Source organism: Anomaloglossus baeobatrachus, chromosome 6, assembly GCF_048569485.1.
Source record: "Anomaloglossus baeobatrachus isolate aAnoBae1 chromosome 6, aAnoBae1.hap1, whole genome shotgun sequence".
Lineage (NCBI taxonomy): Eukaryota > Metazoa > Chordata > Amphibia > Anura > Aromobatidae > Anomaloglossus > Anomaloglossus baeobatrachus.
Genome location: NC_134358.1, coordinates 253,003,276 through 253,015,944, shown reverse-complemented (window position 1 = coordinate 253,015,944; position 12,669 = coordinate 253,003,276). Strand labels below are relative to the sequence as shown.

The following is a 12,669-nucleotide window of genomic DNA, read 5'->3' as shown; positions in this document are numbered from 1 at the left end:
TGTTGTCAAACCGGCTGACTGGAGTTATATCTAACCTAATACATATGGACCAATCAGGGTTCATGGCCAATAGGTCGACAGCTGCTAATATCAGGAGATTGTACCTTAATCTACAGTTGCCGCCTGACAACCCTGGCCGGAGGGTGATCGCTTCGCTAGATGCCCAGAAAGCGTTCGATAGTGTTGAGTGGGGGTATCTGTGGAAAGTGTTGCAGCATATGGGTTTTGGCCCAAGGTTTGTAAAGTGGGTGCAGCTGTTGTATAATAGGCCTACAGCTAAAGTTAGAGTTAACGGTATGACCTCCTCAGCGTTTGAGTTGCACCGGGGAACGAGGCAGGGCTGCCCACTATCGCCGCTCCTATTTGCTATTGCAATAGAGCCTCTGGCGGCGGCCATTAGGAAATCAAAGGAGATCCATGGATTTAAGTATGGGCATTTAGAGGAGAAAATAGCTCTTTATGCTGACGATTTATTACTTTTCTTGGGGGATCCATCAGCCTCATTGGATCATGCCATGCAGATAATAGAGAAATTTGGAGAAGTTTCGGGACTGACCATTAATTGGTCTAAATCGAGCCTCTTTAAAGTGGATGGGGAAGTAGCCTGGACAAATGAGGATACTGGGGCTAACAAATTGAAGAATGTGGACGAATTTAAATATCTAGGTATCCAGATATCTCTGCCAGTAGAAAAATAAATACAGGTGAACTTATGGCCTCTCCTTAAAAAATTGAGAGCCAAGGTGGATACCTGGAACAAGCTACATTTGTCAGTTGTTGGAAGGGTTAATTTGCTAAAGATGGTAGTAATGCCTAAACTCCTATACATACTGCACAATGCCCCTGTTTGTATTTCAAGGGAAAGATTTAAAGGGATAAACTCGCTGTTTAGGGACCTGGTGTGGGGTAAAAAGCAGCCTAGGGTGCGATTAGAGACTTTACAAAGGCCGAAGGATGAGGGGGGGTCTAGCAATCCCAAATCCGGAATTGTATTATATAGCGGCGCAATGTCAACACCTCAGGGGTTGGTCTGATCGAGAGAAAGATGGGGGCATTAAAGAAGTACTGGAATACATAGTTGGTAAAAGTCCATTGGTAATGGGACTAGAGGATGGTGCGGTGGGGCTCCTGGGTAGAACATCTCCTACAATGGCACTTATAAATAAGACCTGGGATAGGCTGAAAAGGGTGAGAGGGGTGACCCGGTTAACTAAGTTTACACCTATCTGGGATAACAGTAATCTCCCGGAGATTCAGAAAATGGGGAATATTGAGGAGTGGAGACGCAAGGGTGTGATATACATGCATCAGATATTGGACGGAGGAATTGTGAAATCGTTCCCGCAGTTACAGAGTGAGTTTCAGTTACCGGCGTCCGGCTGGCTCCACTACAGACAATTAAAACATGCGATTGCAGCCCAAGCGGCTAAACAAAGTGTGGCCATACAGACTGACCTGGTACTGGAGGATGTGTGTAAGGGCGGAGGAAGCACTAAAGGGATCATTTCTGGCACGTATAAAGATATACTACATACCTTTCTTTTAGACTACCCAATTAAAACTAAATCTAAATGGGAGGAGGAAGTTGGGCCGATAACGGAGGAGGTGCGGGAGAGTATCTTAGAGTATGTCCCTAAACTTTCCATGAGCGAGCCGGCCAGACTATCTCACCTATACGTGATTCACCGGGTATATAGGTCTCCTTTACTGATGTTTAAAATGGGGTTGAAAAGGAATTCGGAGTGTCCAAGGTGTCAGGGATCTGACGCAGGTATTTTTCACATGATGTGGTCTTGTCCGAGACTGGTCTCCTTTTGGACTAAGGTTATCCACAAGATAGGAAGAACATATGGGTGTGTCCTCCCCAGGGAACCAGTGATATGCCTATTGGAATATGTTGAGGAGCTTGGGGTGGAAAATACTATGAAAATTGTCATTGCTAGGCTGCTGTATGCGGCAAGAAAGCTGATCGCCAGGTCCTGGATTAAAAAAGACCCCCTGACCAGGGGAGAATACATTAAAAGGGTGAAATGTATTCTTCAGCTGGAACGGGGAGTGTATGAAAGAAGGGGGAATGTTAAAATGTTTGAGAAGCTATGGTCTCCTTGGCTGCAATGCGAATAAGACGAGTGATGGACCAATAAACTGGTCTGGGACCGGGATAGCCGTCTGAGACCTCTGATATGTAGGTTTTGTTTTATTTGTGTTACTAGTTGTTCCTCTTGCACAACGGGATGGTTGCTATACTACAGTTGGAGGGTATTATAAGTGTGTACTAAATGGGATGTAGTATCGGGGAGAAGTGTTGCTGCCGGGGTGGGGGAGGGGGCGGGAGGGGGAGTTAAAGGGGTAATAGATGTGATAAATTTAATTTGGATGCCGATTTGTTATTCTGTTGTATGTATTCTGTTTTAATAAAAAAGTATCTGATTTAAAAAAAAAAAGTGTCAGACTATATACATTACCATATATCTATATGTCAAAAAGAAAAAAATGAAACCTCATAATTGCCATTTTGTTTTGTCACCACACCTACTGTACCTGGTCCTCGTAAACGAATGTGGTTTGTTTAGCGCTGGTAGCATTCATAATACGAAGAATCTAATATTTTGTAGTAAATGTAGCCTAAATTCCTTACATTTCGTTTTCTTTTAGAATGTGAAAAGATATTTGGACCCATATATTGTGAAAAATATGAAAAGTATGTAGAAAAAGATGTGGGTGCAATTCAGGTAAGAGGTTTACCAGATAGAAATTGAGTTGTTTACCCCTTCACGACCTGTGACGTACTGCTACGTCATATTTTTAAGTCTCTTAACGACCAATGACGTACCAGTATGTCATGGAGATTGCAGGGGTTCCTGCACTGTACCCCTACGATCTCCACCGGGTCACCAGCTGATCTTACAGCTAGGACCGGGCTCTCACTGCCAGGAACGGTCCCCTAAATGCTGCAATGAATGCGATTGCAGCATTCAGCAGCATTCAGGAGGCAGGGACAGGAATTGCTTACCTCTCCCTGGCGATCGGATCCCTGTAATGCGATCATGGGGACCTGATCGCTACCATGGTAACCCTGGGTCGTCACCATGACAACCCCGGGTTACTGAGCTACGGATCGCCTCACAGACCAAGCTGTATGCATGGTGTGTGAGGTGAAGTGTCAGAGCTGCTGCTGATGCTTTGACTCCTATAAGCCACTGCAGTGATCAAGCACTGCAGTGGGTTGTATCAGTGATCAGATGACTGAAAGTTAGTGTCCCATAAAGGGACTAAGTAAAAAAATAAAGTTAAAAAAAATATTAAAAGTATTGAAAACAATTTGGGGAAAAATAAACAAAAAAAATGTTCCAATAAATATATATATATATATATATATATATATGTAAAAAATAAAACATTTGGCATTTCCGCGTCTGTAACAAGGTATAGATATAAAATTGTCACACTAGTTAACCCCTTCAGTGCACACGGTAAAAAAAAAAAAAAAAAACGTTTCAAAATCTATATCTTTTCATCATATAACTGACAAAAAGAAAGTTCAATAAAGCGCGATCAAAAACGCATATTAAAAATGGTACCGCTGAAAATGTCATCTTGTCCTTCAGAAAACAAGCCGCTATAGAACTCAATCAGCAGAAAAATAAAAGCTCTCCATCAATGCAAAATCTTTTTTTTACTATAAAATAGTTTTATGGTGTAAAAGTGGCAAAACATAAAACTATATACATGTACTATCGCTGTAATCGTACCGACCTGCAGAATAAAACTGTCTTACCACTTTTACGACACGGTGAACTGCATAAAAAAAAGAAAACAAAACTATTTCTGAGTTGCTGTTTCTTTTTGATTCTGCCTAACAAAAAGTGGAATAGAAAGCGATCAAAAATTGTGGCCCAAAATGGTACCAATAAAATCTCCAACTCATCCCACAAAAAATAAGTCCTCACGTGACTGTCGGCAGAAAAATAAAAAAGCTATAGTCTTCAAAATACGGTGGTGAATAAAACCTTTATTTTGTAAAAAGCGTTTTTTAGTGCGATAGTTGCTAAACTTAAAAAAAATAAACTATATAAACATGGTATCTCTGTAATCATACTGACGAGAGGAATAAAGCCACCTAATCACTTATACCGCAAAATGAATGACGTAAAAAAATGACTAAATCTACTTTACTATACCTAGACACCACTTCTATGCCTATAGCTGCCGCCGTTCTCAAGTTAATGGCGGTGGACACACTGTATAGTGCCCTGTATGCAGTGTGCTGCCTGACAGCAATCAGTTTATTCATCTGAAAGAAGCACTGACTGTAAAATAAGGTACAATTTTGATGATTTCACTAAACTTTATTTTTATTTTAGAAATCATACCCTAAGCCGAATGACTTAATTAAAAGGATGGCATCTTTACAGTTAGATTGTGATGCACAGCCACCCAGTGTCCCAAGAGGTAAGAATTTACCGTTTATATAACTAATATGAGAGAATCTTTGCTTTGTAAGGCCAAATTTACACAGTGCAAGTTGGTGTTGTTATTATTTCTTATATTTTCCTTAACCCCATTACGACCGCGTTACGTTTTAAAACGGCACTAAAAAAGGGTACTTATTCCTTTCTGCCGTTTTAAAACGGCGGTCGGAAAAAAGGGTCTAGCGCCCCCCAGAGTCAGAAAATTTCCGGGGTCTCAGCTGCCGGGGGTAGCTGAGACCCTGGAGATCATGATTCGGGCCGGTTTTTCCGGTCCCCGCTCACCTGATGACCGGTATACACCGTATACCGATCATCAAGTTATAGTAAATGACCGCGCCGGTAAAAAATCATTTATCTCCCATCTGGCATGATCAAACATGCCAGATGGGAGATAAATCTTTTTCCCGGTTCCCTCCGGTCCCCTCGGTATCCCCAAAGTGCCCCCCCCGACCCCCAACCCCCTCCCGAAAATCCAAGATGGCCGCGCGCATCGGAGAGCACAGCAGCGCGCCGGCCGCATTTACAGTGTTCCTATGGTTTCTGTCGTATGTGCCATAACACATACGACAGAAACCTGCTCCCCAGGCCCTGCCGGGTCCCCCCCTACCCCCCCCCTGGTGTCCCCCGGTGTCCCCCGGTGTCATACATACCGGAGCGCTGATCCCCCGCGGCCCCCTCCTCCTTCTCTGCAGACGCCGGTCACATGTGCCGAGCAGATGACAGCTTCCTGTGTTCAGAGACGCTGGCTGCTGCTCAGCACTGTGCAGCTGTGACCCGGGGAGGGTGGGTGCAGCTTTTTGCACCCACTCTCCTCAAATGGAGGGTCTGCCCTCCTAGAAAATGGGGGATACGTTCCCTGAACGTGTCCCCCATATTCTAGAAGGTCCAGAGGCGACGTGGGACGTCCAAATGGATTATAGTGGATTTTTTTTTTTTCTTTTCAATAAATTGGTCAATCAGGGAATGTTTTGGGGAGTGTTTTTTCAAATAAATTTTTTTTTGTTGTCAATTTTTTTTCTTATTACTGTCAATTAGTTATGTCAGGTATCTGATAGACGCCGTGACATAACTAATTGCTGGGCTTGATGCCAGGTGACATTACACACCTGGTATCAACCCCATTCATTACCCCGTTAGCCAACGCACCAGGGCGCGGGATGAGCTGGGGCGAAGCGCCAGAATTGGCGCATCTAATGGATGCGCCACTTCTGGGGCGGCTGCGGCCTGCTATTTTTAGGCTGGGAAGAGTCCAATAACCATGGCTCTTCCCATCCTGAAAATACCAGACCCCAGCTGTCAGCTTCACCTTGGCTGGTGATCTAATTTGGGGGGACCCCACGTTTGGTTTTTTTTTTAATTATTTATTTATAAATAATTAAAAAAAAAAAAACAGCTTGGGGAGCCCTCCAAATTGATCACCAGACAAGATGAAGCTGTCAGCTGTGGTTTGCAGGCTACAGCTGTCTGCTTTACCCTAGCTGGCTATCAAAAATAGGGGGGACCCCACGTCATTTATTTTAATTTTTTTTTTTTTTTTGGGCTAAATACAAGGCTAGGCATCCTTTAGTGTCACATGAAAGGCACTAAAGGGCGCCAGCTTAGAATATGCAGGGGGGTGGGACGTTATATATGTTTGACATCTATCCATTCATCCATTGTAGCATTTTACGCTGTGTGCCCACAATCAGGGTTTGCAGCGTTTTGGGCGCAGAGTGTTTTCCCTGCGTCCATAACGCTGCGTTGTGCAGTAGAAGCACAGTGGCAGGATTTTTAGAAATCCCGTGCCCACTGTGTTTCTTTTCTCCGCAGCATAAACCGACCTGTGGCGCAGCTTCCCGAGCCTCAGCATGTCAATTTATGCTGCGGAGATGAGTGTTCTTTGCAGGTAGAATAAAACTAAAGTCCACAGCAGCCTGAACCCAAATCGTGGGCATGGGCAGCTGCGTTCTCCCGTGGACAACACTCACATTTCTGCAGGAGGCTGACACTGTGTACTAGACGCCGTGTCGCTGGATCATGGCCACATAGCCTAAAGGCTACTTTACACGCTGCGATATCGGTCCCGATATCGCTAGTGTGGGTACCCGCCCCCATCTGTTGTGCGACACGGGCAAATCGCTGCCCGTGCCGCACAACATCGCGCAGACGCATCACACATACTTACCTGCCCGGCGACGTCGCTGTGACCGGCGAACCGCCTCCTTTCTAAGGGGGCGGTCCGTGTGGCGTCACAGTGACGTCACTGAGCGGCCGCCCAATAGAAGCGGAGGGGCGGAGATGAGTGGCCGGAACATCCCGCCCACCTTCTTCCTTCCTCATAGCGGCCGGGAGGCAGGTAAGGAGAGGTTCCTCGTTCCTGCGGCGTCACACATAGCGATGTGTGCTGCCGCAGGAGCGACGAACTACATCGTTACTGCTGCAGTAACGATAATCGAGAATGGACCCCCATGTCACCGATGAGCGATTTTGCACGTTTTTGCAACGATGCAAAATCGCTCATCGGTGTCACACGCAGCAACATCGCTAATGCGGCCGGATGTGCGTCACCAATTCCGTGACCCTAACGACTCCGCATTAGCGATGTCGCAGCGTGTAAAGCCCCCTTAACAGTGAGAAATTTGTTGCTACAGCAACATTTTTGTGAAGTACCTGTGGATTCAAAATGCTTACTATACTCCTGAATAAAATCCTTGAGGGGTCCAGTTTCCAAAATGAGGTCACTTGTGGGGGGTTTCTGATGTATAGGTACCCAAGGGGCCCTGCTAATGTGACATGGTGCGCGCAATTTACTTCAACTTTTCCAAAATTCAAATGGTGCTCCTTCCATTCCAAGCCCTCCCATTTATCCAAACAAAGGTTTTTGGCCACATGTGGGGTATCCCTGCGCTCACAAGAAATTAGATAACAACCTGTGGGGTACACGTTTTGTTGTTGCCTCTTGAAAAAGTGAAAAATGTGTCGCTAAATCAACATTTTTGTGAAAAAAATGAAAATTTCAATATGGCAACCTAAGCTTATCAAATTCTGTGAAGTATTCGTGGATTCAAAATGCTCAATATACACCTAGATTAAAGCCTTGAGGGGTCTTATTTCCAGAATGGGGTCACTTGTGGGGGACCTCCACTGCTTAGGCACCTCAGGGGCTCTCCTAATGCAACATGGCGTCCGCTATTGATTCCAGCCAATTTTGCAGTCAAACTGCACTCCTTCTCTTCTGAGCCCTGTAGTGTGCCCAAACAGTTGATTTCCACCACATACAAGATATCAACAAACTCAGGAGAAATTGCGCAATAAATTTCATGGTGATTTATTTCCTGTTACCCTTGTGAAAAAAAAGGCTACCTGGTTGAAGTAACAATTTTGTGGTAAAATTTTATTTTTTTATTTTCATGGCTCAACGTTATAAACTTCTGTAAAGCACCTGGAGGTTCAGGGTACTCACCAAACATCAAGATAAATTCCTTGAGGGGCCTAGTTTCCAATATGGGGTCACTTGTGGTGTTTTTTTGCTGTTTACGTACCTTAGGGGTCCTCCAAATGCAACATGGTGCCCGCAATCTTTTTCAGCCAAATTTCCTTTCCAAAATTCAAATATTGCTCCTTCCGTTCCAAGCCCTCCCATTTCTCCAAACAAAGGTTTCAGACCACAAGTGAGGTATCACCGCGCTCATAAAAAAGTGGGTAACAAACGTTGGGGTCAAATTTTTGGAATTACCTCTTGAAAAAGTGAAAAAATTGATGCTAAAGCAACATTTTTGAGAAAAAAATGAAAATTTTCAATGTGACAACGTAACGTTATCAAAATCTGTGAAGTACTTGTGGATCCAAAATGCTCACTATACCCCTAGATAGAAGCCTTAAGGGGTCTAGTTTCCAAAATGGTGTCACTTGTGAGGGGTTTCTGCTGTTTAGGTACCTTAGCGGACATGTAAATGCAACATGGTGCCCGCAATCTATTTCAGCCAAATTTGCTTTCCAAAATTCAAATATTGCTCCTTCTGTTCCGAGCCCTCCCATTTGTCCAAACAAAGGTTTCTGACCACATGTGGGGTATTGGCGCGTTCATAAGAAAGTGGGTAACAAGTTTTGGGGTTCATTTTGTTGTGTTATTTCTTCTAAAAGTGAATAAATTTGGGGTAGAGCAACATTTTAGGTAAAATTTTATTTTTTGCTTTTTTTCATTCCACTTTGCTTTAGTTCCTGTGAAGCACCTGAAGGGTTAATAAACTTCTTGGATGTGGTTTTGAGTACTTTGAGGGGTGCTGTTTTGAGAATGGTGTCACTTTTAGGTATTTTCTGTCACTTAGGCCTCTCAAAGTCACTTCAAATGTGATGTGGTCCCTAAAAAAATGGTTTTGTGAATTTTGTTGAAAAAATGGGAAATTGCTGATGAACTTTGACCCCTTCTAACTTCCTAACCCCAAAACATTTTGTTTCAGAAATTGCGCTAATGTAAAGTAGACATGTGGGAAATGTTATTCATTAACTGTTTTGTGTGACATAACTCTCTGGGTTAAGGGCATAAAAATTAAAAGTTTGAAAATTGCAAAATTTTCAAAATTTTCATCAAATTTCCGATTTTTTCACAAATAAAAGCAAAAAATATCGTTCTAAATTTATAACTATCATGAAGTACAATATGTCATGAAAAAACAATGTCAGAATCACCGGGATCCGTTGAAGCGTTCCAGAGTTATGACCTCATAAAGTGACACTGGTCAGAATTGCAAAAAATGGCCTGGGCATTAAGGACAAAACTGGCTTCGTCCTTAAGGGGTTAAGCCATAAATGAAATCTAAAACCACAAAAAGTACAAAGGGAAGATTTGTATCAAAAGCTGCTTTGTGAACATGCCCTAGAAAAAAAAAAAAAAAAAAAAAAAACCACATCAAGACAAGCCACAATTTAGAAACATAAGCATCAATTGATCAAGGAAATTCAATAGAATTTTACAGATCTTTAATAAGTCCTTCCATGACATCCACTAAGCCTTTATGGTGCAATGACAAAGAAGGTGTCTTCATCAGCAGCGTGGCAGCTGTATATAATATCTAGATACCCCTGCTGTGCTGGCGCTAAGGCCAGTTGTGGCAGTTTAACACTTTACATGCTGCTGACATTTATCCCTGCAGGATCTAGAAGGCTTCCTATTTAACCCAATCACAGGTAAAGAGGCAATGAAAGGGTTAAACGCTGCGCTGCCTTGCATAAGGATAATCCAGGTATAACCAGAGTGATTTATTGTGAACGCATTTTTGGAGATCCCATCTCCTTCTTCAGACACAATCTTCAGCTCTGTGTTTAACCCCTTCGTTGCCTCTTTACCTCTGACTACGGCAGCCGTGCGTTTATGCTATAATAGTTGGTTGTGACTCGCACAGCCCTCCAAGATGAGCAGTACCTGTACCTTCTTTCTTGTCACCACTTGAGACCCTATTTGCGCTCCTTGTCTTCCAGCTCTCTTAATTATTTAACCCTATCGGCACTTCGCAATGGTGCCAGTGATTGCAATGGCAAATCTAGGCCATGTAATGGCCTAATGGTAAGCCAGCTACAGTGGCCTGGTATTCTTTGTTAGAATAACACACCTTCTGTCAGTGGTAAAGTGACAGGTCTATACCCTGCAATACAACATTATAGCAGGCTGTTAGACTAGTGATCAGACTAGTCCATATAGTTCAAGTCCCATAACAGTAAAAAGTAAAAGTAAGTCCAATAAAATTTGTGAATTGGGAAGAATGTTTCCATACTAAAAAGGTTGCTTTGATGTAAAAACAAAAGTAAACAAAAAAAAAGATACACATAATTAGTAATGCCACTAGGGATGGGTGAACTCGCAGATAAACTGGATCGGCGGGTCTAACCAGGTTTTAAAAAATAGAAAAAAAATGGTTTGGTCATGAATTAATCCCAGATATCTGGCCGGAGGCCAATCGCATATAAGTTTATAGGGACCAGAATCCAATGCTTTAAAAATGGTGGTAGAAGGGATAGGGGATTGGAGCAAGCGTGCTGTACTTCCCGAGTCTCAAGGCACAGCTGTAACTGCTTCTGGGTCGCTCACTCTTTTTTCGGGGATCATTATCGCTCATCCATATTCACTTCCCCGGGCCACCGGCAATCCTGGCATCTGTGATTGGTTGCAGTCAGATAAGCCCCCAGCCTTAAACGGGCTTTACACGCTACGAGATCGCTACAGCGATCTCGTTGGGGTCACGGATTTTGTGACGCACTTCCGGCCGCTGTAGCGATCTCGTTGTGTGTGACTCCTAGGAGCGATTTTGGATCGTTGCAAAAACGTCCAAAATCGCTCCTCGTTGACATGGAGGTCCTCTCTCAATTATCGCTGCTGTTGCTTGGGCGAAGTTGATCCTCGTCCCTGCGGCAGCACACATCGCTATGTGTGACGCCGCAGGAACGAGGAACCTCTCCTTACCTGCCACACGACAGCAATGAGGAAGGAAGAAGGTGGGCGGGATGTTCGTCCCGCTCATCTCCGCCCCTCTGCTTTGATTGGGCGGCCGCTTAGTGACGTTGCTGTGACGCCGAGTGAACCGCCCCCTTAGAAAGGAGGCGGTTTGCCGGTCACAGCGACGTCGCCAAGCAGGTAAATACGTGTGACGCTGCTGTAGTGATAATGTTCGCTGCGGCAGCGATCTTCACATATCTGCATAACAATAGGGGCGGGTGCTATCACGCTCGCCATCGCTAGCATCAGCTAGCGATCTCGTAGCGTGTAAAGCCACCCTTAGTGACAGCGTGTTGTACTACTGGCAATGACAGGCACTGTCTGTGGCTCTATTGTGGTGTAAAAGTAAATAAAAAATATTATGATAACCAGCACAGATAAAGCCCACAGCTATCGGCTGCAGCCCCAAGCCATGCCCTTATCTTGGCTGTGTGTCAAAATAAGAGAAACCGCATGGGGCTTTTCTTTTTTTTTTTAATGAAATAATTTAAAAAAAACAATATGCAGACACCCCTCTTCCCCATTTGATACCCAGCCATGATAAAGAATATATGTGCTTAGTTTATACCACAGTTTATACTTAGTTTATAAGAAATGATGTGCTTAGTTTATACCTAGTCTATTAGCATATATGTGCTTCGTTTGTACCTAGTTTCTAAGCCTATGTGTTTAGCATTGTTCTTTCTCCCTGTAGATGAACCACTATCACTACACAGCTCTGTGGGTTTTCAACGAGAACAAGTTGAAGAGAATTTATTTGCAGCTTCTAGTAATGAGCCAGTAGAATCTGAGGAGGAAGGATGTGATGTTTTTTTGGAGAGAAAGCTGGAAGAAGAAATGAATTACCATCGTACAGGAAATCGCATTAACAATTCGACAAACCTTTCTAATCCTCTTTTTTTGAGTGAATTGAGAAACCGGAAAGTGTTTAGCGAAGCAAGTGAAAGACATTCAGCTCCAGCCGGTTCTTTCCATTCTTACCCGGTAAACATGCCTTTTGGCTGCAATAATGAACAATCAGCTGTTGCAGCTCCATCGTACACCCATAACGTACTACAAAACCCAAATCTTTTTCAAACGCCTAGCAGATCTGTAGATTACCATCACCCATATGAAGCTCAAAGTATGTATTACCCTGCATCTCATCCTGGAACGTGGAATTCACCCAATTTAGCTCCACATAACAGTCAGAACTTGTATACGTCTGACGCTTCTGCTGTTCCGCGTGACTCCACCAAGTTGTCAGTTACAGAATCCGAAAGGCCAAATTTCTATTCAATGCCTTTACACCAAACACCTGTAAACCATACTGCTATGGGCCATGCTATGGGTAAGTTTCTTGAGTTATTTTCCTAGTTGCAGACACGGGCTTTGTGATCTACAGTGTATTTGGGTTAGAAGAATGTCACCAAGATTTTGCTTTCCCATCTGAGAGCAGCATGATGTAGGGGCAGAGACCCTGATTACAGCAATATATCATTTACTTTACTGGTTGCTGTAGTTTTAAATAAAAAAACGTTTAATCTGCTCCAGTTTTCTGAATGCTGAGCTCTGTATAAATCTGCCCCCACCACTGATTTGATAGATTTCTGTGAAGACTGTGCATAGGCAGAAAGCTGCCAGTGGTGGGTGTGGTTGGACTACTAATGACTATCTGTAAAGCGCTGTGAAATATGATGTGCTATACAAGTAAGCATAATAAATAAATAAATTCCTGCTGATAAAACA

General features: G+C 43.5%; 1 protein-coding gene across 2 annotated transcripts in view; it reads left to right on the top strand.

The window, feature by feature from the left end:
- The window catches only part of RIPK1 (receptor interacting serine/threonine kinase 1), a 66,830-nt gene that overhangs the window by 32,463 nt on the left and 21,698 nt on the right, over positions 1-12,669 (top strand). For both annotated transcript variants that reach the window (XM_075314807.1, XM_075314808.1), the window contains 3 exons: positions 2,656-2,732; positions 4,365-4,452; positions 11,636-12,271. In XM_075314807.1, the coding sequence (XP_075170922.1) occupies positions 2,656-2,732; positions 4,365-4,452; positions 11,636-12,271 (801 nt within the window). The remainder of the gene's footprint in view (positions 1-2,655; positions 2,733-4,364; positions 4,453-11,635; positions 12,272-12,669) is intronic.